Source organism: Diachasma alloeum, unplaced genomic scaffold (assembly GCF_001412515.2).
Source record: "Diachasma alloeum isolate Michigan unplaced genomic scaffold, Dall2.0 Dall_scaffold_00494, whole genome shotgun sequence".
Classification (NCBI taxonomy): domain Eukaryota; kingdom Metazoa; phylum Arthropoda; class Insecta; order Hymenoptera; family Braconidae; genus Diachasma; species Diachasma alloeum.
In genome coordinates, this window is record NW_021680627.1 from 753361 (window position 1) to 777900 (window position 24540).

At 32.3% G+C, this 24540-nt stretch overlaps 9 protein-coding genes across 16 annotated transcripts in view; 5 read left to right on the forward strand and 4 right to left on the reverse strand.

Annotated features, from left to right (window-relative positions):
• Positions 1-12: 12 nt before the first annotated feature.
• Positions 13-1205, reverse strand: LOC107042659 (probable 28S ribosomal protein S26, mitochondrial). 2 transcript variants are annotated; one of them, XM_015263805.2, is made up of 3 exons: positions 1001-1205; positions 638-893; positions 13-557 (listed from the first exon to the last, which is right to left on the reverse strand). In XM_015263805.2, the coding sequence occupies exons 2-3, from the start codon at positions 883-885 to the stop codon at positions 149-151; spliced, it is 657 nt and encodes a 218-aa protein (XP_015119291.1). In that variant the 5' UTR covers positions 886-893; positions 1001-1205; the 3' UTR covers positions 13-148. The 2 variants fall into 2 exon arrangements, with proteins under 2 accessions (XP_015119291.1, XP_015119290.1); XM_015263804.2 differs by having other exon boundaries at positions 14-557; positions 1005-1204.
• A 175-nt stretch (positions 1206-1380) lies between these two features.
• Positions 1381-4894, reverse strand: LOC107042658 (probable serine/threonine-protein kinase tsuA). Its single transcript, XM_015263803.2, has 4 exons — positions 4652-4894; positions 4327-4551; positions 3155-3746; positions 1381-3075 (listed from the first exon to the last, which is right to left on the reverse strand). The coding sequence occupies exons 1-4, from the start codon at positions 4745-4747 to the stop codon at positions 1871-1873; spliced, it is 2118 nt and encodes a 705-aa protein (XP_015119289.1). The 5' UTR covers positions 4748-4894; the 3' UTR covers positions 1381-1870.
• Positions 4895-5138: 244 nt separating this feature from the next.
• Positions 5139-8905, forward strand: LOC107042623 (Kv channel-interacting protein 2). 2 transcript variants are annotated; one of them, XM_015263746.2, is made up of 5 exons: positions 5139-5649; positions 7709-7906; positions 8159-8229; positions 8286-8504; positions 8622-8905. In XM_015263746.2, the coding sequence occupies exons 1-5, from the start codon at positions 5619-5621 to the stop codon at positions 8730-8732; spliced, it is 630 nt and encodes a 209-aa protein (XP_015119232.1). In that variant the 5' UTR covers positions 5139-5618; the 3' UTR covers positions 8733-8905. The 2 variants fall into 2 exon arrangements, with proteins under 2 accessions (XP_015119232.1, XP_015119231.1); XM_015263745.2 differs by having other exon boundaries at positions 5141-5649; positions 7676-7906.
• Positions 8906-10520: 1615 nt separating this feature from the next.
• On the forward strand, positions 10521-12657 carry LOC107042625 (palmitoyltransferase ZDHHC16A). Of its 6 annotated transcripts, none has more exons than XM_015263751.2 (6): positions 10521-10863; positions 10935-11176; positions 11245-11392; positions 11512-11821; positions 11927-12117; positions 12207-12657. In XM_015263751.2, the coding sequence occupies exons 2-6, from the start codon at positions 11130-11132 to the stop codon at positions 12636-12638; spliced, it is 1128 nt and encodes a 375-aa protein (XP_015119237.1). In that variant the 5' UTR covers positions 10521-10863; positions 10935-11129; the 3' UTR covers positions 12639-12657. The 6 variants fall into 6 exon arrangements, with proteins under 6 accessions (XP_015119237.1, XP_015119236.1, XP_015119235.1 ...); XM_015263750.2 differs by having other exon boundaries at positions 10521-10859; XM_015263749.2 differs by having other exon boundaries at positions 10521-10648; positions 10732-11176.
• A 271-nt stretch (positions 12658-12928) lies between these two features.
• Positions 12929-13686, forward strand: LOC107042627 (oxysterol-binding protein-related protein 11). The gene is made up of 2 exons (XM_015263755.1): positions 12929-13230; positions 13302-13686. The coding sequence occupies exons 1-2, from the start codon at positions 12942-12944 to the stop codon at positions 13652-13654; spliced, it is 642 nt and encodes a 213-aa protein (XP_015119241.1). The 5' UTR covers positions 12929-12941; the 3' UTR covers positions 13655-13686.
• Positions 13687-13778: 92 nt separating this feature from the next.
• On the forward strand, positions 13779-16047 carry LOC107042624. The gene is made up of 4 exons (XM_015263747.2): positions 13779-14275; positions 14345-14946; positions 15018-15487; positions 15584-16047. The coding sequence occupies exons 1-4, from the start codon at positions 14097-14099 to the stop codon at positions 15815-15817; spliced, it is 1485 nt and encodes a 494-aa protein (XP_015119233.1). The 5' UTR covers positions 13779-14096; the 3' UTR covers positions 15818-16047.
• Positions 16048-16093: 46 nt separating this feature from the next.
• Positions 16094-17680, reverse strand: LOC107042628 (cellular tumor antigen p53). The gene is made up of 3 exons (XM_015263756.1): positions 17510-17680; positions 17011-17242; positions 16094-16931 (listed from the first exon to the last, which is right to left on the reverse strand). The coding sequence occupies exons 1-3, from the start codon at positions 17593-17595 to the stop codon at positions 16140-16142; spliced, it is 1110 nt and encodes a 369-aa protein (XP_015119242.1). The 5' UTR covers positions 17596-17680; the 3' UTR covers positions 16094-16139.
• Positions 17681-19387: 1707 nt separating this feature from the next.
• LOC107042621 (upstream activation factor subunit spp27) lies at positions 19388-23824 on the forward strand. The gene is made up of 5 exons (XM_015263743.1): positions 19388-19533; positions 20757-20847; positions 21164-21459; positions 21554-21789; positions 21875-23824. The coding sequence occupies exons 1-5, from the start codon at positions 19491-19493 to the stop codon at positions 21989-21991; spliced, it is 783 nt and encodes a 260-aa protein (XP_015119229.1). The 5' UTR covers positions 19388-19490; the 3' UTR covers positions 21992-23824.
• Positions 22492-24540, reverse strand: part of LOC107042622 (cilia- and flagella-associated protein 206) — a 5581-nt gene continuing 3532 nt past the window's right edge. Inside the window, exons 9-12 of the mRNA XM_015263744.2 lie at positions 24319-24467; positions 24161-24259; positions 23653-23788; positions 22492-23563 (exon numbers count right to left, since the gene is read on the reverse strand). Coding sequence (XP_015119230.1) covers positions 23441-23563; positions 23653-23788; positions 24161-24259; positions 24319-24467 — 507 coding nt within the window. The 3' untranslated portion in view covers positions 22492-23440. The remainder of the gene's footprint in view (positions 23564-23652; positions 23789-24160; positions 24260-24318; positions 24468-24540) is intronic.

Below are 24540 nucleotides of genomic sequence, written 5' to 3' on the forward strand. Positions count from 1 at the left end.
TTTTTTTTTTTTTTTTTTTTTTTTTTTTTTTAAGATAAATGGTGGTAACGATGATGATTATGATCTCTACATACAGTATATTAGGTTTGCAAAATGAAAAAGTCTTTTCGAAGGATATAATAAACTTTATCCAATGAAATTATCATTGTTAAACTGAAGCCTGTTGTTCGCTAGTCACATTTTTTCTATAAAAATTGCCTTCCTTATCAATTGCTGCATTATAATCCACAACATTAGCTAAAGCCTCTTCAATTGCACGATCAATATTTTCACGCGTAATGAAGGTATCCGCCTCGATCTTGGCTTTTTTCACTCTTTCTTCAATTTTCTCCATCATTTGTCTGTGACGTTCTCTTTTCTCACTAATAATTTGGAGAGTTTGTTGTTTACGGTCTTGGTGTTGTTTCTCCAAACGAATTTGTCTCACTTTTCCTACTTCTTTATTCCATTCCTCATTGATATTCCAACATTTTGTATAGTCTTCTTCTTCAGCTTTTTTGAGTAATTCTTCATCAAATTGCACTTGACTTGCTTCCATCAGTTGCACCAGATATTCTCTACAGAATTGAATGATAAATACAGTTAATATTTATTAGAATTTTGCATTTATTATTTGATATAAATATTCTTCTGAGACCTTATTGACTTTCTGTATGTGCGATAGTGATTGTACAATCTCAGAATTTCACCTGACTCTTCCTGAGGAAGGCGTAATCTCGGTGGTACTTTGAAAAGTTTAGATTTAGCTTGTGGCAACCAAATGGGCTTTCTTTTCCAGCGAATAATTTGAGAGAATGTTCCATTTATCCCTATCCATTCATTCATTACCAATTGTGTTGGGAGCCGGCAATTGACAGCATTAGTAATCATGGTAACTCGTAACATTATCAACTCTGCAATCATGTTTTTTTATTTATTATTAATTAAAATTAAAATTAAAACATATACATGAGTTAATAACATCAACTCAATAATAAAGTTCAATTCTTTACCATCATACCTACTTCAATGTAAATTGCTGCAGTATTAATTAATGCCACCAATACAAAAAGGTATAGAGATGTAATTAAAAAAATCAATTTTTTTAGTTTTTCAAATATTCAATTAGTAGAATAAAAAAAAACACACATCTCTAATATTAACTCGCTATTTTCTGCGCACTTTTAGTGATTAAAAAATGGAGGTTAGGGAGCCGAATAGCCGATTGAGGGTAGTTCATAATAGCATCTAGATACAGATAAGCAGATAAGTGCTTATTTATATTCAGATACTGCAATGTGTTGGCGCGTGAAATTTCGGTTATTTAAAGTAGGATCGAAATTTTTTTTCGACCGAAAAATTGCAAAGTTCTCGAAATTTTTTAGGATACAATATTTTGTGAAATTTCTTCAAAAAATTCCATTGATACGCACTCGATAATTTCTTCCAGACATTGAGCATAAGAAAAAAAGAGAAGATTTATTGTATAAAATGGATAGACTATTATGTATTGATTTATATTGATGAAAATAACGAGTAGACAAATGAATGGTATATGAGGATTAATCATCTATTTATAATATACGTAAGAAAATGTCGATTCATGTCCCAACTACATTTTTTAATAAAAAAAAAAATATAATAATTTTAAGGATTTGGCTATTGTCAAATTTAAACTCTACTACACGTTTTTGTTTCATTCTTTTCACATATACAGCAACAGCTATTCGTTCTTCCATTATTTCCATCAGTGAGAAATTGAAGAACAAGGCGTCTTTTTAAAGACTATTCTTTATATACTTATAGTTGTGTGAAAAATAGTAGAAAAAACAAGAAAATAATTATATTATTTTTGTTTGGAAAAAAAAAATAACGATTTATCGGCATATCTCTAACGATTGTAACACTGAGTACTATCAACGGTATCAATAGCTGAATACTCAGGAAGCCACGTATTGTTGTGAATTGTAGCAGTAATATCAATAATATTAGCAGCATCTGTTGTATCTTCGCATAGCGTATGACTTGACAAATCCATAAAATTATTGGTGTACAATTGATGGCATATCAATGGAGCGTGAACGTCACTGGTGGGCATCAAGCAATTAGTGGTGAATGAAGAGGAGGAGGCTTGTACGTCCGAATCCATATAACTCTTTTGGGAAGCAGGTGAAGGAGACGAGAATATTCGTTGCGTAACAATTGGTGCCGTATAGCAGTATACGGAAGATGTCTGATCAAACTTGATTTGCTCTCCTTGATATGAGGTTTTTTCCAAATTGAGTAAATTTTCTAATTTATAATTTACTCGTGGTATCTGAATCCTTGAAATATCTGATGATGATGAACTTTGTGGCCAATAACAATCAACAACATTGTCTGGCATCGATGGAAAATCATTAGATGTAAAATTTGTTCGATTCCATTGCTCCTCCAAAATCTCTGGTTGAACTTGAATGTTGCTTGTCTCTGCAGTGTATTGAGCTTTCATATATTGTGAGTATCGCTCGTTCTCTAGATCGTCATATTCTGGTAATCTAATATGGAATTCTTCATACTGCGACTGCTCTGCAGCGTTACATACGATATTACTGCCCTCGTAAAAAGTCTCAAGGGATTCTTGATTTTGATGCAGAGCATATGCAGCAGTTGTCCATTGTTGATCAGAGCCCTGTACATCAACTGTCTCGATAGTTTCAACTCGTCCTATTTCCTCAACAATATTTATATCACGTTCGTAGTGTTGTTGTTGTTGTTGTTGTTGTTGTTGTTGCTGCTGCTGCTGATGATGATGATGATGATGATGATATCCACATTGATTGTCATTAGTTTCAGTGATATTGAAATTGTAGTATTGATCATCAGTATTATGATAATGCAGTGGATTCTCATGATTTGTAATAGTCACTCCGGGAGAGTAGTGACTGTGATTTTGATTACAGTAATCGTTATTATTAACGATATTTACTATGTTATTATTATTAGCATTATTGTTAAGCATTAACGATGAATTGGCCAGCCATTTTTGACAATTTTCAATAACATCATTGGAATAAGCATGGTAACTAAATCCGTAGTGTTCAATACGATCATCACCTGTGTAAAATAAAATGATAATAAATGTTTGTCGACGAAATTCTAATACAATATAAATCAACAAATTACAATGAATTACCATAAGCTTTGAAGATATTGTCAATGTTACTTCCATGCCAATTAGTATTATTATTATTATTACTATGATGATAATGATGATAATAATCAGAGTCAATTCGATTATCATTGATATTAATGTCTGAGTCAGCTGTTAAAGTGTCAGAATCATCGAATATATCATTGTTTATTGTCGGTATATCATATGAATCTTCATAATTGACCAGCTGCTTTAAATTAACGCCTACTGGTGCCTGAAGCATTTTCTTCAATAATCTTGGGCTTTCATACTGGATCATTTGACTAGAATCAATGTTATTGTAACTTTTGTAATCAATAACTGAAGAAGCCTTCTCATCATGTATAAAATCGGCAAAGCGATTTTTGTTATGCATCTCAATTTCATTCCATTCAGCCATTTTATAAGGATTTATTCGTAAATCAACAACTGTAGGACTCTGGGATCGCTCATTGGCATTAGCATGATAGCAATATTCATCCTGAATTCCTTCTTCCAAGAATTGATTAAATTCCGGATAAATTGGTATTTGCACTTGATTCTCATCGCGATTAGAATCTCTTGTTATTGTGTCCTCTCTTTCAGTATTCATCAGCTTGTAAAAATTAATTTAATTTTCTTATAAAAACAAATATTTTTATATTCCACAAATTAATCAAACAAAGTCGCTGAATCAATCAGTTGTTTGATTAATAATAATAATAATAATAATAATAATAATAATAATAATAATAATAATAATAATAATAATAATAATAATAATAATAATAATAATAATAATAATAATAATAATAATAATAATAATAATAATAATAATAATAATAATAATAATAATAATAATAATAATAATAATAATAATAATAATAATAATAATAATAATAATAATAATAATAATAATAATAATAATAATAATAATAATAATAATAATAATAATAATAATAATAATAATAATAATAATAATAATAATAATAATAATAATAATAATAATAATAATAATAATAATAATAATAATAATAATAATAATAATAATAATAATAATAATAATAATAATAATAATAATAATAATAATAATAATAATAATAATAATAATAATAATAATAATAATAATAATAATAATAATAATAATAATAATAATAATAATAATAATAATAATAATAATAAATAATACGACGTACCGATCCACGTTGAGCTTGAGAAACATTTACAACAGAGTAACAATTATTTTGATCAAAGTCGGGGCTGTAGCTTGTTATTGGCTCTAGATCTAATATTTTTTCCAATTGTTTGGTAGATTTTTTGGCACGTTTTTTTCTTGTTTGATGTAGCTCACGCAGTAACTTGTTTACCTCAACATCATCGCCCTCTCTCACAGCTTCGAGAACTTTTATTAGAAGATTTTTCTAATGAAAATAAATTAACTTGTTGATTACTCAAGACGAGGTTTTATGTAGATACTGTACATCCATTTAATGAGGTTAAATTTATTGAATAATACTGTACTCTAATATTCCCCGGTACTTTATATGTGATCGCTAGGGCTTGAAGTTGTTTATACGAGAGCCCACTGAGTTTCATTGTCTCATTCATTGTTATCATTCGTTCCTTTACTTACTTGGAGCCGCAAAAGAAACTATTATTTTTCAGTATTTTATGAATCGTTGATTATTCAACTCTGAATACTCCCGAGACGCTTTTCCTTCGCGAAGCCCATTGTCGAAAAAAAAAGTTATGAGATGATCAGGATCGATCCTGCCAGGAGGAAGAATCGATTCGCGACACCTTGAGGGCAAGCTTGATTACTACTAAATTGCCAATTTTTCTTCGCTTCTTCTAAAACTAACTTATCAGAAATACTAACAAGATGCTATTATATTCAAATAAATTGAAAATAGCAAATTAGAGCTAGAGTAGATGTGAAATAAAGAATATTTGGGGGGCCTATATCAATTAGTAATATTGAATTAGGAATTATGCATTACCGAGGGATTGATGAATAGTATGTACATCAGTACATCTTATTAGAATGGATTGAAAATATTCGTTGATGAATTTTAGTGTTGAAAAAAATGGAATGAAAACATTGTGGTTTTCATCCGTAATGGATCGTTCGAATGGACTTATTGTGCGCAAGAGCACATATAAACGTCATATAGCCAGCCTACAATGGACCGCGTAAGGTTTATGCGTGAACTTTCCACTCGGTATATTTATGCAGTAGTGAGTCGCTGCTGCACATCATACACTACATCAAATATAATAATTAAGAAACATCATATGTATATATAGAATAGAATAGACACGATTGAGATAGGAATATACAACAATTGGCCAAACATAAGAAGAAGAACCTGATAATCTATAACAATTTGGACTCTGAGTTGTACGGACGGTTTAAGTAGGTATTCTTTCCTTGAGAGATCATCATCCATTCATTCAAGATTGAGAAAAACAAATAGTGACGGACAAGATGAAAGCAGTACGGAAAGGTCGTGAAAAAAGTGAGTTTGTGGAACGTCAATAATATATATCACCAACACAAAAAATATGCCATACGCACACGTACACATCACTGTAATACCTGCTCGAGAATTAAATAATTATATACATAAAATTCATCAAATGTAATGAGCTAACCAAGACATCTATTTAAAATACTTTTAATAATCATCAATACATTGGCGTTGATATTGGGGGGGGGGGAAATATATAGAAGAGAAGATTTAAAAATAAGCCAAATTTATCATCAAGTTGCGGTGATTATTTAGTTATTATTATTATTATTATTATTATTATTATTATTATTATTATTACTACTACTATTATTTTTGCGACTTTGAATGTACGCGAAAAAATAAGAGAGGCATGATTATTTTATTGTCAATTATTGGAGCGAGCGAGTGAGTGAGAGAAAGATGTCAAGCCGTGAGAAAGTGTAAGAGGAGTCGTCGCATCGACTCCCCCGTTTCTTCCCTCCAATTTTCCCTTCTTACTACTTGCAGTCTCTCGTTGCCATAGTGACCGGGATGCCCGGGATACCATAATGTGACTACTGCGCGAAACGATGGTTTTACAGGCCAATAATTTTTCATATATCAAGCGACAAACGAGTTGCAGATAAAATTATGTCATAAATTATAGAGGAACACATGACAAAACACACTAAAAAAAAAGAAAAATAAAATTACAAAAAACTATGTATCTATTAAATATGAAGTTTACAATTCAGTAGCGAAGCGGTAAAGAGTGATAAGTCGATAAATTGTCATGTTACAGGAGAGCCAAAAAACAAACTATATTTGCAGGTTTCGGTCTGAATTTTCTATAACTGAATTTCTGATTTATAGTTGATGACTTGTTCCGCTTATTGTATACATGAGCCATGAGACATAAGTCAACTTATTATTCCCGACGGCGAATACAAATCGATTAACCATAAAAAACAAGAACTATGCCATACGCACCAATTCAATATAAATCCTCTTCACAAATGGAGAATCACTTGGACGTGGATCATTCAATTATTAAAAGATCAACAACTATTTTGAACTATTGAGAATTCATTTTTTTTTTCAGAGGTGCGTGAATGTTTTTTCTGGGACTAAAGTGCAGAAATGATTCTAAGGATCATTTTCCAAGCAGGGCTAACACGTTAGGTTGCAACTCCGTAGGTTGTATTATTCGGTTCAAACTCCCCTCCGATAGAAAAATTTCATTCATCAGCTAATAGTTTTTTCAGGTATAAACCGACTTAACTCGGAGGACGATAGTTGAGAAGGAAATTCAGGACTTATTCTGTTTTTCACTTGAATAAAAATATAGTTAATTTTTTTTTCACTCAAATTGTTGATAGGGGCTATATTTTGTAATACAATATATAGAATAGTTTTTCATCAATAACTTATTTTCGAAAAAAAAGAAAATCGACGTATCACCCTGTATCGCTTTGCTATTGAATTTAGTTAACAGTTGAAGCATGCCATTCACTATCCAAGTTTCACTTCTTATTCTATACACTGTCTAGCATGCGAGTAATGAAAGTCACCAACATATAAATTTGTTTCCACTCCCTATGCGCATATAATGAATTTCCAAATTGAAATTGATGTAATAACGATAAAAATTGCAACTAATTTACGTGGGTTCGTGGCCTGCATTAAGAAAGCATTTATTGTTATCTCTTTCTCTTGCTCGTTGCCTCCTCTCTATATCTATATCCATTATTCTCCTTGCCGCACGTTTATGTTTTTCTAAAATGAAAACATAAATTGATGAATAACAGATTATTATAGATGCAATATTAATTACTTTTCTCTTCTATTTCACCCTCATGTGTCGGGAGTGACACGAAAAAAAAAAAAACTCTTTGGCACGCTCTGTGTAAGTAGAAAAAAAATGTATAAAAAAAGAATGGAGAAAAGTTAGTTGAATAATTATTAATAAAAAGTAACTACTGGATGGTATAAGTTAATATCTCGAGACGAGGTGATACAGTCTTGGCAGTTGTGGCTCGTTCAACTCTTACAGAGGAGGAGCTTGAGGATGTCGCGGACGTTTTAGGGGGTTCGGTGGCTGCAACGAGTATTGCCTTGGCTGGTCGCCACAGGCCCGAAGAATTAGCTACGTTAGCCAAAACAACGAGATTCACCAGAAAGGAGATTCAACTCATCTACCGTGGCTTTAAACAAGAATGCCCAACTGGTCTAGTTGACGAAGAGGGCTTCAAACAGATATTCTCACAGTTCTTCCCTCAGGGCGGTGAGTGCATCTCTTGGAGCAGTCTATTTTGCGGGAGGCCCACAAGGTTTCTCGCTATGATAATTATAAAATCAGGTCAAATCATAATACTAATCATATATGCTTTTGCTTATTTCTCGCCATATGATCGCCATACCTTTAATCATTAAATAATGATCCGTCCTTAGACATATATACATCTATTAAATTTATGTGATATAAATTTTGTGATTATGTTGCTTTGCGTATCGCTTTTTCTCGCTTTTGATCTAGATGCCAGTCAGTACGCTCACTATGTCTTCAATACGATGAAGCGGAAACCATCTGGAAAAATAAGTTTTGAGGTGAGAACGAACAACTTTATGAAGATGATCACTATTTACATGTGCTTGGATTTCAGGAATTTCTTTCAATTCTATCAAAAGTATCACGTGGATCTGTTGAGGAGAAACTTCAATGGGTTTTTGGTCTTTACGATTTGGATGGCGATGGTTTAATAAGTAAAGAAGAAATGCTCGATGTAGTTGGCTCTATATATGAAATGCTAGGTCGTTATACTCAGCCACAAATTGCAGAACCACAGCTAGCAGCAAGAGAGCACGTTGATCGTATTTTTCATGTATATTCAAATTTTTCACTTAGTTTTTAAAAAAGGATATTTACATATTAATAGTTTTTTTCTACCCAATTTGATGATGCTAACCTTTGATTTTTCTATTATATATACCACATATAGCTCATGGATACAAATAAAGATGGAGTTGTCACAATTGAGGAGCTTGTAACGTGGTGTTCAAAGGATGAACAACTATTACGGAGTTTAGATACACTGGACACAGTATTATGAAAATTTATAATTTATCAAACGAAGAGAAAAAAAAATTCTATTTATTGTACATTCATTATAATGTCGTTATAAATGTCGGTTTAACAAATTGACATATTGCATTGTGCCAAACCAATTGGAAATTTGGGATTTGTATGGAACATGAAATTCAAGAATATCAACATCAACTGAGAGACGGCTACTGAATGAAGAATTATTATCGAAAATATACCTATAGTGTATTTGAATATCATAAAATTTTGTGAAATCGCACCATAATAGAAGGCTTTCATAGAAGATTTGCACGTATATATCGTAGTCAAATGTTGTTCATAAACAATAGTTATTCTTTTTCAAGTGGGCAGAAATGTGAATCAACATCATCAATTGATGTGTATATTATATGATGAGAGGTATTCCATGTTAAATTGGTTAATCCTTGACCAAATTAAAATTTGATTTTTTCAAAGATTAAAACGTGTGAATTATATGACAGAAAAAAATTTCATCTCTTTAACGTGGAATACATCATATAGATTCCTAATAACTATTAAGATTCTGATGAAGTAGGAAATTTTCCTTTCGACTCCTTATTCTGACATTTATAGTTATGAGGCAAATGTTGTTTCATCGAAGGGTATTACGTTAATCAATTGAAGCAGTATTATTATTACCATCGAGGCTGTATGCAGCTTCTCTTCTTGACTTTCTCTTAATATCAATTTAAAATATAAGAATTTATCTTGAAATTATTATCAGATTAATAATTAAAGATACAATAGACAACACAAAATAGATAAAAACTCCTACACAGAGTGTGTATTTCAGTCAAAATTGAAAGTTCATAGATTATTGTATTTAAGATAGAAAAATATATACATTATTCTGAATGATGGATACGATGAATTGTATATAAATAATATATTACATTTTCTTTGCGTCGTTTTTTTTTTAATTATTATTTTACGAATTACTAAATAATACACTAACTAACGGACACATATAGCTATAGCAGATGAAACCCAATCTAATCATTTGGGAATAATTTTGGATAGTTTAAGAATTAATAGTTTTATTTAAAATTAAATATTTTTTATATGGCGTACAGCGATGAGTTGGCAGGTGGTATCATCAAATGCTGATCGGAACCGCTTGAACCGATGCAAAATCATTTCAGAAGGCCAAAAAAAATCGATTTAGAGTTTGGGTATTAATAATCACTTTTTAATTAATTTTTTCCTAATTTTGGCTTGGGGAGCATGCATGAACTCCCCGGGGGACTTCTTCTTCTTCTTCTTGATTTCTGTGGCACTGACTGAATTTGTCTTGCGGCCGGTCCCCCACCCCCGGGGGACGATATGCTGTGCTGTGCGTTGAGCTACAATATATCCTGCTCCTTCTCCTCCTTCCCTCCGCCCGCCCGCTCCGCGCTGAAATTGTTATAACAACTGCGCAACACCAAAATGGCGTCAGGTCGTTTCCATAGGTAGGAATAGAAATAACCCAATGGTTTTTAGATAATAATATAGCCTTCCTTGAAATTCTATCGAGTCGTTCGACTACATATCATTTTCGCGGGAAAATATGCCTTTCACACACTCGAAAGCCTCCCAGTAACCAAATTCAGTTGCAATGGTGTTATTGGGACCGCTAATTACCGATGGCGGCGCTCGTTTTCACCAATATGGACGATTTTAGGCTTCCCATATACACGCTACGCAAGCCCAAATTGGGTACGTGCTGTCACATGCTGACGGTCGAGATAACGTAACGACCTACATTATCGGCTCAGCATACACGGTATCTACTAACGCCTCTGATGCTAATGAAGTCCGACTTTCTCCGAAATTACCAAAAGGGTCGACCACCGAGGGCCGCAGGCAGGCAGCGCAATGACAAAAAGGGTGGTCCAACAATCGTGAATACCAAAAAAAGAAGTACGAAGGACCTCAGATTATTATCATTATATTCGAAAGTCGAGATATTATACATACATAATCGTCTATAATATATACCGTAGGATTGGCGGGTTTGTTCCACTGAGATGACTGGCGGATGGCGGGGGCGGGGGAATGGGAAACACTCAATGCACAACCTACAATTTCTAGTGAAAACAATCTCTCCGCCAGTCCTACTGTATATATATATGTATGTATGTATAATAATAATCAGTGTAACCGTTTGTTAAGATTTATTTATGTGTTTATTTTTCATTTTTTCAAGTAAAAATTGAAACAATTGAAGGCATTGAAATATAGAGAATATTTATGAAATTCAGCGATATGCATTGTAAAAGGGCAAATTTCATCAAAATAATACTAATGTGTGTATTGAATACAATAAGAGTTTAATTGACTTTGCTCTGTGACTTTGTGTGATCTGTTGTTATTGAATTATTGAATAAATTAAATCAATAAAATGGCGAAAATTCAATGGGTTCTTCAAGAATGTCCAAGAATATTGAGGTATGTTTGATATTAATAAAAATGGGCGAATACTCGTAATAGAAATAATTTATTGAATTAAATTGCAGAATGAATTTGAAAACCAAATGGAGACGATTAAAAATAGCATTGAACAGTCTATTTTATAATGATTTTATGAGTTGGGGATATGCCTGTGATATTGTGATGGAGCCAATTTGTTGGTTTGTTGAAAATTTTACAGCAGTTTTAGGTCCAGTCAGTATATAATTATTATTAATATTTCTAAAAACTATACTTGACTATAATTTTCTTGATAAATTATCACATATACAATGTGTGTTAAAATACATATATCTCATTGATTTATATTGCAGATATTAGTAACAATGGTAACAGCATTAACCGCTGCCATTGTGTACATAGCATACTATATTGGACTCCCTTACTGGTGGGAAAAGAGTCCTTTATCAACAATCTTTCTACTACTAGTAGGAAATTGGTTACTTGTAAATGTTTGTTTTCATTATTATATGGGAGTCAATGTGCCGGCTGGTTATCCACCACAGGGTGGACTTATACCTGAAGCAGTCAGTATATGTAAAAAATGTATAAAACCCAAGCCACCACGTACACATCATTGTTCAATTTGCAACAAATGTGTTCTCAAGATGGATCACCATTGTCGTATCCTTAATTTTCCTATAAATTGATCGTCGCTTATTCCCTGTATTTTTAAGATATTAATCCTTAATATTGTTGTTGTTGTTTTTCTTTTCTTTCTCCCATTAGCATGGCTGAATAACTGTGTAGGGCACAACAATCATCGGCATTTTTTTCAGTATATGGCGTTTACCGTCACTGGTATTATGTTTATTATGCTTTTTGGAGTAGAAATAGCATATAAAGATTTCTTTCTCGACCAAGAAATAGAACTTGATGGTCATCCGGTGAGGATAAATAATTCCGAAATAATACCCATGGTAATTATTTCTCATGTTGGCATTCAACGACAACACTAATAATTCTCCATAATTGTAGTAATTGTTTTTTTTTGTCTCTATTTTTCCAGACTGAATCAATGGACCATTTAAATCCATCGGAATTAGCGGAAATAGCACAAAAAGCTGTAGAAACTAAGGAAAAAGAATGGCGTAAAAGAATGATTTTATTTGCGGGTCTCATTTGTGTTGCAACATTTGCAGCATTGGGTGCCCTTTCTTGGTGGCATGCAGGTCTCATAACTAGGGGTGAAACAAGCATTGAAGCAAGAATTAATAGTACAGAATCGGCTAAATACAAGGCCCAAAATCGAGAATACTGTAATCCTTATGATTTTGGCCCACGACTGAATTGGATTATTTTCTTGGGTCTTGAAGGAAGATCTTGGAGACACGTGTTATTTCCATCAATGCACGGTCCGCATGGTAATGGCTTGACTTGGGACACTATTCATCATTTTTATAATAATAAGAAATATAATATTGATGATAAAACCACGTGATGTTTATCATTGAGGCCTTTACGCGCATTTTAATTAATTCAATGCTACTTTCAATTTTATATTTATTTAAAAAATATATATTATAATAAACTAGTGAATTATCGAAAGCAAATACTTGAAATAATAATATGTTTTTCATTTCCATTTCAAGGTAAACGATATATACATATAGACACACCTTTTTACTTTGGGCTATTGGTAATTCATAACCTCAAATTTTTCTCACAGAGCAAATATACGAATGTCAGTTTCCGTGGTGTTTTTTTTTTTCCTCCAGAGAGTGACTTGATTATTGACACATGAATGTTAATTGACATTATCAGTATTTTCCTTGTATATTTAATCAAGTATAAAATAATAATGAATAACCAAGTGCGGCATCCTTATGAAGGACTTCTTCACAAATATACAAATGCCATGAAGGGCTGGCAATATAGATGGTTTAACCTCAGTCCTGAAACTGGAGAGTTACATTACTTTTTGAGTGAATCGGAAAAAAATCAAAGACCAAGATGTTCAATTTACTTGGCTGGAGCCGTAATAGCACCCAGCGATGAAGATTCCAATACTTTCACTGTGAATTCAGCCACTGGTAAATACATATTAAATAAATATAACTCAACTATTAAAAATAAAAAAAATTATAATTTATTGCTTTTGCAGGTGACATGATAAAGCTCCGAGCAACAGATGCTCGCGCTCGACAAGAATGGGTTGACAAATTGAGAGCAGTTACGGAAATGTATACACGAGCTATTGCTAGTAGTCACCCACCCTTGCCTCCACGAGAGCACTCAGCCAATTCATCAAGACATCCTGTTGCTAAACTTGAAGTTCTTGATGCTTTTGCAAATTGTCGAGAACAACTCAATCGTGTTGAAAAACAGACTCAAAGCCTTTCCCAAATTATTGATACCTCAATTTTCCATCTTGAGCACGAGCTTTTAATTTTAAAAGCCACTGCTCATGCAACTATGCACACTTTGAATCAATGTTTAAACATTTTATATCAATAACTGTATAATAATAAGAGAGAAAATTTAAATCATCCATTCATTATTATTTTTTGCCGAAAATAAAATTAATGTTGATTGTGTGTGTGTGTGTGCGTCCGCGGAGAGGCCATGTATATGTGTGAAAAATTACATTCACCATTTATTTTAGAGTCAATGTCATGATTGGTCGGTAGAAATAGGTGAAGGTGAACGAGTCATTTAACTTATTGAAATTTCATGGTCAAATCAGCACATTGTAGCTAAGCAGTTGGTGTTATATGTATTTTAGTTGTTTATATGAACTCAAAAAGGATTGTTATCAAGTTTTTCACTTTGTGGAAATGAATAATTACTCATATCTATTAAATCTTAAATGAACTGAGTAACGAATAGAAATTGTCAAGTGATTTAATTTTTTTTTTCAAATAATAGTAATAACCACATTGATATTTTATTTGAAATCATGGCGATACCATTAATTTCCACTTGTAGAGTTACAATTACACTAAATATTAGAGAAAATGATGCCGCGAGAGATGAGAAAAAGACATGTGGATTTCATTTAACAAGATCAAAGTGGGATCCTTATCCATGGGTTGGATACGTTGAACATGGAAGTATTGCTGACGTCGCTGGATTGAAGTAAGAGTTATAGAAGAAAAACAAAAAAAAGAAGCCATAATACATGTTATTATTGTTGTTATTATATAGGACAGGGGATTGTCTTTTACAAATAGATCAAGTGGATGTTGTAGGTCTTCGAGTTAAAGATATAGCTTCATTAATAAGAAAAGAATCTTCAGGATCGGTGATAAATCTCCAAATTTGGCGCATCGAAGAGAATAATAATAATGGTGAAAAAAAGCAATACAATGGTAATGAATCAGGCACAGCACTTGCAGGGCCACTTCCAATTTTAATGGGAAAATTTTTGAAAGCTATATCAAAGATAGTGGATATATTGGAGTGTCCAGTATGCCTAGAAACAGCAACATCCCCTATTTCTCAATGTGTACATGGACATATATTGTGTGCTACATGTCGAATTAAAACACTACGTTGTCCTGTGTGCCGAGTCAGACTTGGCCGAGGTAGATGTCTCATAGCTGATGAAATTCAACAAAGTATTGGAGAAGCCTTTGATAATGATTATAATTATGATAGAGAAATTGCATTCAATAATAAAGAAATAAATAATCATTCAAATCATTCATTGAAACAAAAGTTATTTGGAAAAGTTTCTTTAAAATCATATGATGAACCTGAGAGCCATGTAAAAAAATATAAAACGTCGTTTTTCAGATTATTTAGAGGTAAATAAAATTTGATTATATTATTAATAGTTGAACTTTAATTGTCTACATAGCATATGTGATACTTTCAGGTGGATTTGGTCGAGCAGTATCAGCTGATAATTTAATGACATCGAATGAAAAAGAAAAATGCCATGAGAATGATCCAACACGAGTGGGATTTACAGGGCTTGGTGAATTAACACGAGGAAATAGAACTAAATCAGCTAGTACGGGTGAATTGTGTGTGGGCAATGAAAGAAGAAGCATGATAAATGATAATGGACAGACTAGCAAATCAAGTGTACCTTTAACTCCCTCGTGGGGTGGATCAATGGAATCTATATCGAATAATAATCTCTTCTTATGTCCATTATCCATGCAGAGTGAATGTAGAGAATCCTTAACTCAACATAGGCTTGCAGAACATCTTGGATATGTCCACAATTACAGAAATCAAATGCATTTCTATGGAAGCAATGCAATTATACCAGTATCTTTATCATCCCATTCGTATGTGATATATATTTTTCATCATGCAGAACAACTCTTTATTTTCCAGGTAAAAAATTTTTCATCAAATTACCTGTTTTTTTTGTTTTAATCCTAGTGATGAGATTGTTTTTATTAAATATAGAATACATGTGATTTTTTTTAGTACGAAAATGGAAGCGCTTGGATGATTGGTACAGGCGTAAATCCAATGAAATGGATTTTGCATGCTTGGACTGACAATAAAATTAAATTCAAACTTGAGCGACAAGTGTTGAAAATAAATGATGCTACTCATGAAAAATTCTCATCTCATCAGGCACATTTACCCAGCAATGATCATTCTATTGATTTTATCCACATTGAAATTATTTCATTACAATGTGACGGATTGTTATGATGACTTTATATTTTTCTTCTTTTTCCACCCCACTCTCCACCCTTGTTTGCAAAAGCAACTTGTAAAACTTTGTATAAATATCTCTTTACTCTCTAATTGATTGAATATGGAAGATGTAGAATTATCGTAAGGCACTTGGACTTTATTGTGAACAACTTACAGATGGAATTAATATTTTAATCGTTTAATTATTATTGTCTACAAATTGAAAATAATGGATAAATATTGAATTAAAATGTGTATTATAAAAAAATGATGAGTGTGTAATAATAATAATGATGATAATAATAATAATAATAATAATAATAATAAATAACGAGCACTATTTAATGTGATTCATTTTGTTTTCAATGTCATCCATATAGGGTGCAAAGTGTTGATGTGCCCCAGTCCTCATAGCACGACCAGCAAGTCGTTCAAATGCATAATTTAGAATAGCAGAGGCGTTATCTTTTCCTGGTACTCTAATAGATATATCGTACTCACGTACATCATAGTTCGGGGATGATAAGTGGGAAAGGAGGGGTTTTTTACCGGGTGGAAGATGAGTCTGGATAAATTGTTGAGTTGCCAGGTTGTTAAACTTACGTTTTTTTCCAGGCATAGGAGTAATAGAATCATTAGATTCTTGCTCCTCCTTATCTTTGTCTCGTTTTGGACAACTGCAAACTCTGACTGGTAAAATTCTTCTTCCCAAAACTTGTCGTTGGTGCGTTTCCAATGTAAAAACAAGCTCAGTTGGGCGACGATTCATACCTGATGAGCAACTGTTTTTGCAGAAAAATTGAAATCCCAGAGGTACATAGCGACATCCCGGTTGAGGTGTACCTAACGGTACTGAAACTGACATATGACCACTATTTTCTTCGTAAATACTGTCCAAGTGAGTACAGCGAACAACATGACGAAGCACCCGCTCATCAATTTTTTGATTTGACACGCTATTTGTTGCCATATGATTGTGACAACGCTGAACTGGATCACTGCGGTATTGATCCATTGAAAATACCATCGTTGTCCTCAACCACAGACCATCAATCGGTGGATCCCATTTGAATTTCAATGGCAGAGTTTGTTCCATATTTATGAAAACTTTGCGTAATTCTTGTGAAAACTGAAAGTTCATTTGAAATTATAGAAAATTCAAGCTCTCTGCTTTATTTATTATTATAATAATATAACAAGTACATTACCACACAATTTTTTCCTGCTCCTTGATTGTTTAACAATAATTCGAAATTATATTCTCCTGGAAATTCTTCTTTTATTGGAATGTTCATATTTATCTGAGTGGACAAATGATTGTATGGAATGTCTCCCATAGGATTAATCGGAAAATTATTGACAAGTTGCTCTTGTCTTGTCAAATCATACTTTCTCTCTACGAGCTCTTCCTCCTCCAGAATTGGCAGATTATGAATGTCACTGAAAATTGCATAATTTTATATCAATTATTATTATATTGGATGTCGTGTAAAAGTGTAAAAATGTTTAAAAAAATAACCTTAAAGTATCGCTAACCTTCCACGAAAAAAGAGAGAAAAACTAATATATTTACCAGCAAATTGGAATAATTTGATAACGGATGAAAATTTGATTAATGAAAAGAGATGAATTTATTCATGGTTTTTAATCTAAAAACAATAAAGTTTACGAGTGCATGAGAAAGCGTCTATTCTGGCTGATACTTACACGTGTTTTTGAATTTCATTGAATACACCTTCATCGTAAAGAACTGATTCCTGTGATGAGGATAAAGTAAGGGCAGAAGTAGCCATCCTACAGTTGTTATTATTGACGTTGCTCGATGATGAAAAATTGGCTTTTCAACAACCCATCAACTTCTGATGCCGCCTGCTGAACAACGTTTACTACAGTATATACATTATTATATACATATATTGTATATACGCTGCTCGCTGCGCGCTCTGTGTGCTGCTCCCCTCTTCTCCATCACTTGTGCAAGTTATATGCAAGCACAACAAAGAAAAATCCGCGAGAGAGAAAAAACGAAGCGACACGACGCATGGCGCTGAAAATTTCAAATTCAAATTTGATGAATAATTTTTCAATTAATTTGCCGAAAATGGGAAAGTAAAAAAACTATTTATGTCATCAACTGATTTCGGAGAGAAAGGTTATTTCATATTTTATTGATAGAAAAAATTATTATATTCATTGCCAGTTGGCAGTTGGTCGATGAAATCATGTAGATCGTAAATCCAACTAAAGGCCTCTGGTTTCAAAAAATCACTTGACATAGTAGAATTTGAGATCAATTACCGAAAACGAGGAAAAATATGAGAGTCAGAGGTGGATATGGGTGGCGGCTCTGGACAGCCTTTGCTCTACCCGCTCTACCAACTGCTTCAAATTGGAGAAAAACTTGGATTTAGTTGTCAATCACCCTCGCAAAAGACACCAGGAAAAACAAAAAGCACAAAAAAAATCATTAGTATAAAATTAAATATTTCTGTTGTTGCTTGAGATCGAATCTAAAGCCGTTGCAATGATCCTATTAAGAAAAATAGAAAGAATAAATGAACATATGAGAGCATAGTGCTAAAAATCTCTCCACAAAGCATGGCTGCATTCATCTTCATTTCAAATGATTATATATTTTATTTCTTTTTTAATACATTTCGAACGAAAACAAAGGATTATATTCAATTTCTTTTCAATTCTAACATTTTGAAAATCATATATATAATGTATTAATGCACTTCCGTTTGAAACCGGAAGTAATGAATTTTTTCATTTGAAAGGAGTAAAAATATTGGAAAAAAAGGAACGAAATAAAAATTACTATAATACAATCAAGATATTAAGAGTTGAAAATGTTTTTTTTTTTTTATCATTTTATTTCAATTGAAACATTATAATGCGCGTAATAATATTCCAATAACAGCCCCCCCCCCCGCGCAATGCTCCACACCGTCTTTCGTCGTTCAATTTGCGCGTCACCAAACACATACTATATAACTTTAGAGACTATGGATTAGACTACCTGATGTATCATACGATTAATAAAATGGATCAAACTCTGAGTAAAAAATCCAAAATCGAGAGGATAAACAACGGAATTAGTTGTGGGGCGTGTAAAGAAAAACCTTTGGAAAAAAAAGTTGTCACGATTCGGTGTACATCATAAGTCTTTGTATGTTACTTATTCAAAGATATTTAATATTTAATATGAGTTATTTTAGTCAGTGTTCCACAATGATCTGCCGATATCGTACTGGGCCGTGTGAGTCAACGCTTGGAATGAGAGTTTGGTATACAGTCAAGTTAGTAATTATTGTAAGGCATGCCTTGGGAAAAAATTCAGTTTAATCTTCTATAATTGAAGTATAAATTTTGAAATCGATAGGGAGGAATTGATGGATAAATAAAAAGTGATATAATCTTGATGGATAACAAAAAGGGAAATAAATGAGTAATTGTCAAGATATTTTGAATGAAAAATGCTGGGTGATACACTTGTTGGTGTTATACTTTCTAATGTAGCTGTACAAACGGACGCTATAGCGCCAGCCGTTAGGCTCTCTCTGGCTGGCTCTAGCGCGTCTTCAAGCGACTTGTTCAGTTTGGCTTTTGGCTCAGTAGGCAGCAGAACGCACATCGACTAACAAGCAGTAGAAGCAGTAGCAGCAGCAGCAGCAGCAGCAGCATTATGGCCGATATTTCCAAGGACGAGCTTCGTAAAGAGATCACCGGTACGTACAACATCTAATTCATTGATATATACGTTATCTATCCTCCAATTATTATGATATTTATTATAATAATATTTATTGCTGCATTTTCTCCATAATTTTATTGGGGCTAAATAATATGAAAACCCTCATTTCACTCTTGCATTCGTTACCTACGCGCATTGTATCACAAGACAGCAGACATACTATCTCCGCGTTGTTGGTGTGCCCCACGCCGGCCATTGTACATTCAATGCTTACTTATTGCTGCCGCTCTGCTTGTATATTGAAGAATATTGCGAGAGTAGTCTACATCTCAAGTTAATATTTTTCATTGTAAATATTAATAATTATTTTCTTTTTAATTAATTTTCCATGAAATTTACACTCAATTTTATATACTAGTCCATTTTTCACATATAAAATGGCCAAATCATTGTTACGAATATCCATTTTCTCTCTTTTCAAATTCCCATCCCAATGGATTTCTCTGCGCTGAATGCTAGCATGAAAGCAGTATGGCAGCATACAGCATTTACACAATTTTTTATACATATATATATATATATATATATATATATATATATATATATATATATATATATATATAATAAGGATATTTGATGATAAAGATAGGCAGGCGCTCTTCATATTTTTGTCGGTATTGCATTTCATAGTTGCAAAAGTCAAGCAAATTTATAATGTAATAAATTCATTAATCAATTAATTTGAACCTTGTCAACGCTAAGTACACTTAGTATCTCTGAATATATGCCTTGATTTGAAAATTTGCCTTAGATACGTGAGATTTTTTCTCTTTTTTTTTTCCCCAACTAGCTTTTAAAATTATACGCCAATGGAGTTACATAAAAGAAAAAAAAAGTTGATAACAATTTTTCTCAAGTTTCTAACATTTATTTTTGATAAATAATTGTGACCGGTCGGTCGGGTGCTATCTGGTGTGGTTGGCAATGACGCGCTTCGTTGCCTGCTACTAAATGTACATTGTACAATCTGCGTCCGCCATTTACGTTCGATACTTTGCCGCGTTCCCGCCACAAGCAATGCATACCGATGCCATTATGAGATTTTCTCTTTATCTCTCTATCTCTTTTTCTTTTTCATTAGTCAATTTTTTAAAAAATAAAATGATAAAATAATAAAATAATCGTAATAGATAAAAAAAAAGTAAACAGATATATTATAAATATATAATGTAAATAATTTTCTTTTTCTCTTTAAAGCGATTCTCAAGGATGCTGATCTGACAACAATGTCAGCCAAAAAAGTCCGTCAACAAATTGAGGAAAAACTTGATATCGATCTCTCTGAAAGGTAAAAAAATGATGATAAATGATAATTATAATTCATTTGAAAATCGGACACGAGACTTAGCATCTTTGACAAATTCAAAGGCGCATATTATTACATTAATTGATCAGTGTCCAAGATTAAATTGAGAAATCACAAAAAGGATCTCTGCATGACTCTGATAGACATTCAAGTAGTCATCTCGTTCCTCCTTTTACAATGAAATAATAATATACAATGAGAGATGAATGAATAAATAAATAACTAACTAAATAAAATGGACATGTAATATTTGATTTGATTGAATTTGATCATGTTCATGTTTCATGTAAATATACAGGAAAAAGGAAGTGGATGATCTTGTAATGGAGCACCTTCAGGAAAAACAGGATGGTGGGAAAAAAAAGAAGAAGGCTGCCAGTGAAGAATCTGAGGATGGGGAGGAGGAGGAAGAAGAAGGATCAGAGGAAGAGGAGGAAGAAGAGGAGAAGAAACCAGCAAAACGAGGCCCACCAAAAAAAACAGTTGCTAAACGTAAGAAGAATTCATCAGACGATGAGGATAGTGCCAGCGATGACGATGCAAGTGATGAGGAGTACAGTCCAAAAAAAATAGCAAAGACCTCCGCAAAAAAAGGTACATATTAAAATTATAATAATTAAATCAAATTATTATATTGTAATGTTGGGAGATTTTCGAATTGAATGAATTATCATTTTTTAAATTTCAGGAAAGCCAGGCAAGAAGGGAAAGAAGAAGGGCAGTGACAGTGACAGTGATGAAGATTGGGGCAAGTCGAAAAAAGCTACTGGTGGAGCAAAAAAAGGAGGTGGTAAGGGCAAAGGTGGTTATACTCGAGCAATTACACTATCACCTGAACTGGCTGCAGTGGTTGGTGCTGACCAGATGGCTCGACATGAAGTTGTTAAAAAAGTGTGGAGTATCATCAAGGAGAGGAATCTTTATGTAAGTTTATTTTAATATTTTTAATTTTTCATTTCTTTTTTCATGATTTTCATTGCTCTCAATAACTAATTTATCACTATTTTAGGACCCTAAAAATAAACAGTTTGCCATTTGTGATGAGGAACTCATGAAGGTTATTGGAGTAAAGCGTTTCAGAACCTTTGGTATGATGAAATATCTCAAAAATCACTTTGTAGATTAAACAGCCGACAATTCAACTCATTTAATAATCGAAGAAAAAAAAATCCCCCTGAATCGTCCTAATGTCCGACAAGTTATAAACATTTATACATAAACATTAATTTCAAGTGACTAAGAGGTTTTATAGTGTAAATTAAGCCGGAAAAGAAGAAAAAAAAAATCAATTCCACACTTCTTTCCGTTTCTTTTACAAACAACACTTTTAGACTGTAGTACGCAAAATAATCGGAAAAACGGACGAGAGAAAAGGAAGAAAAGTGCAAAAAAAATGAGCCCAATTTTTACATATTATTTTATTTTTATTTTTTCATTTTCTCCATAAAAAAGAAAATACATGCTCTTTCAAAGTTAATATTTTCTTTAATGGGCATTCGATTGTTTTCAACTTTTTTTGCTCCCTCTATGAGAAATAATGATAAAATAAATAGTAATATTATTAATAATAATAATAATAATAATAATTATAATTATAATAGTATGAGAACATGATGAAGAAAGGAAGATACATCAGGATTAATCATTGATTTTTTTTTCCATTCTATTTTATTATATTTTTCTTTCCATATTCCTTGAAAAACTTTTAATGATTGTCAAATGCTGAATCCCCTATTGGCATTCCATGATTTCCACAAACTTGATTCTAATTTGATAAAGTTTAAATTTTTCCTGTCATTGTTTTTTGTTTTGTTTTTTTTTGTCCAATTATTTTTTCCAATATGTATACAGTGCACCAATATAATCATTAATGACTATTGTTTATTTTATTTTACTTAAAACAAATAAAACTGAAATAATTACATAATTACCATGATAATGACTGAAAGCGACATTCAGTAAATTAAAGAGTTGGTGAAAAGTCTGGAATGAACCAATTAAGGCAAGCATAACATACACATCCTTGAATATTGTGTACCTTTCCCGTATAATAGTACATTATACGCAATAAAACAAAAGCTGAAACGATGAGAAATTATCTTTGAATAAGGGAGAGAAACAAACACACTAAGAAAGATTTTAAAAGGAAAAACTTGATTGTATTGAAACGTGTAATTAATTAATTGTCGTGTTCTGTAGTCATTTTTTGGTGTAAAAAAAATTGACCTAATCTTTAAGGTATACCGGACAAAAATTATTAAGTGATTGTATTGAAGTAAATCGCATAAATCATAAAATGGAAAAATTCAACTTGTATTTTAGAAAAGAGTTGTTTTTTCCAATGTCGTAGGGCTGATTCGAATAAACTTTACTTGAAATCTACAAGTGTAGAATGTAATTGATGATAAATGCAAACCAGAAGAAAAAAAACGAAAGTTTCTAATTATCAAGTCCCATTTATTTAATTTTCTCAGCCTTCTATCCAATTATGTAGCTTATAAATGACAATGTCTTTATAAATAGGTACTACTACTGGGATTTCTCCACATTTATCTTTGATAACTGCTTCGCTGCTTTAATGATGTTTATATGTTTGTATAGATATGGTTTTCAATTCTGATGCTTGAATTTTTCTTGACCTCTTGAAATGACAAATACTTGTTTGAGTACTTTTCGTAACACAATCCAAAACGTTTGCCTTCCGAATGAAAAAATAAAAATCATTGGGCAATCAACGCTAATATAAATTTGTCAAATTAAAAAACATGATTGCAGTAACTACTTTACCAATTTCAAGGCTTTTTTTTTATATTTCCAAATACTATGGTGATATTTTGGGCTGATTATTGGAGTGAAACAATGAACATCTGTTTGACAAGTCTGATTCTGTTGTTTTTTCAACGTGTGCTCTGTATCAAGAAATCTAATATGGAAATAAAATTCCAGCAGATAATTTTAATTTTATAATCTTATCAATTCTAGATGACAAAAAAAAACAAAGTTTAAGACCCGAATGGATTATTTTCCGAACGTTTTTCCATCTTTATAATTGCAAATATCTCCCGATTTGCAATTTCTCTCCCCTCCAATGTTCAGTATTTTTTTTCCAACTTGTTTTTGATTGTACAATCATCATTTTTTAAGAACTCTCGAGGGCTGTGTAAAACTGAATGACAATTTGAGAATGTTTAAATTATCAAGATAAAAAAAAACAGTCAAAATAACGTTCGATAGATAATACACTCGACCCTTAAACGAAATGATTAGCATTGTTATTGCTACTTATAAAACTTACTCATTGCCATTATTCATATTTTTAATGTCCTCTTGAATTTGAAAAAGGTGAATATATTCAGGATGTCGGCGAATAAAATCTATCGCTTCATAGAGAAATCTACGAAAATAATATATTGAGGAGAATAATGTTTGGGAGGGGAAATATAAAGCTGTTACCTATTCGGATCATCACCAAATTTCTTTGCAGCATCATTCGAACTGAAAGCAAAGTACTTGCCTCGCCACATGACTACACCAATATTGGGATTGCCTGGTATCAGTGCACCAGATCCTGCTACAAAACTCCATGCGCAAAATCCTAAAAACTTGATTAAAACTTGATTATTTTCAATTACAATTCTTCATTCATCACCCTTACTTGTTGTAATGGGAGGGGGG

Coding starts and splice junctions, on each gene's coding strand:
- LOC107042659 (XM_015263805.2), bottom strand. CDS start 885: ATGTTACGAGTTACCATGATTACTAATGCTGTCAATTGCCGGCTCCCA. Junction 558..637: donor ACATACAGAAAGTCAATAAG/GTCTCAGAAGAA, acceptor TCAATTCTGTAG/AGAATATCTGGTGCAACTGA.
- LOC107042658 (XM_015263803.2), bottom strand. CDS start 4,747: ATGATAACAATGAATGAGACAATGAAACTCAGTGGGCTCTCGTATAAA. Junction 4,552..4,651: donor AAGTACCGGGGAATATTAGA/GTACAGTATTAT, acceptor TATTTTCATTAG/AAAAATCTTCTAATAAAAGT. Junction 3,076..3,154: donor CAATATCTTCAAAGCTTATG/GTAATTCATTGT, acceptor TATTTTACACAG/GTGATGATCGTATTGAACAC.
- LOC107042623 (XM_015263745.2), top strand. CDS start 5,619: ATGAAAGCAGTACGGAAAGGTCGTGAAAAAA. Junction 5,650..7,675: donor ACGGAAAGGTCGTGAAAAAA/GTGAGTTTGTGG, acceptor CAACTCTTACAG/AGGAGGAGCTTGAGGATGTC. Junction 8,505..8,621: donor ACGTTGATCGTATTTTTCAT/GTATATTCAAAT, acceptor TACCACATATAG/CTCATGGATACAAATAAAGA.
- LOC107042625 (XM_015263748.2), top strand. CDS start 11,130: ATGGCGAAAATTCAATGGGTTCTTCAAGAATGTCCAAGAATATTGAG. Junction 11,393..11,511: donor TTACAGCAGTTTTAGGTCCA/GTCAGTATATAA, acceptor TTTATATTGCAG/ATATTAGTAACAATGGTAAC. Junction 11,822..11,926: donor CAAGATGGATCACCATTGTC/GTATCCTTAATT, acceptor TTCTCCCATTAG/CATGGCTGAATAACTGTGTA.
- LOC107042627 (XM_015263755.1), top strand. CDS start 12,942: ATGTTAATTGACATTATCAGTATTTTCCTTGTATATTTAATCAAGTAT. Junction 13,231..13,301: donor CACTGTGAATTCAGCCACTG/GTAAATACATAT, acceptor TTGCTTTTGCAG/GTGACATGATAAAGCTCCGA.
- LOC107042624 (XM_015263747.2), top strand. CDS start 14,097: ATGGCGATACCATTAATTTCCACTTGTAGAGTTACAATTACACTAAAT. Junction 14,947..15,017: donor GTTTTTCAGATTATTTAGAG/GTAAATAAAATT, acceptor TGATACTTTCAG/GTGGATTTGGTCGAGCAGTA. Junction 15,488..15,583: donor AACAACTCTTTATTTTCCAG/GTAAAAAATTTT, acceptor GATTTTTTTTAG/TACGAAAATGGAAGCGCTTG.
- LOC107042628 (XM_015263756.1), bottom strand. CDS start 17,595: ATGGCTACTTCTGCCCTTACTTTATCCTCATCACAGGAATCAGTTCTT. Junction 17,243..17,509: donor AATGAAATTCAAAAACACGT/GTAAGTATCAGC, acceptor TGCAATTTTCAG/TGACATTCATAATCTGCCAA. Junction 16,932..17,010: donor GAGCAGGAAAAAATTGTGTG/GTAATGTACTTG, acceptor ATGAACTTTCAG/TTTTCACAAGAATTACGCAA.
- LOC107042621 (XM_015263743.1), top strand. CDS start 19,491: ATGGCCGATATTTCCAAGGACGAGCTTCGTAAAGAGATCACCG. Junction 21,460..21,553: donor AAAGACCTCCGCAAAAAAAG/GTACATATTAAA, acceptor TTTAAATTTCAG/GAAAGCCAGGCAAGAAGGGA. Junction 21,790..21,874: donor TCAAGGAGAGGAATCTTTAT/GTAAGTTTATTT, acceptor TCACTATTTTAG/GACCCTAAAAATAAACAGTT.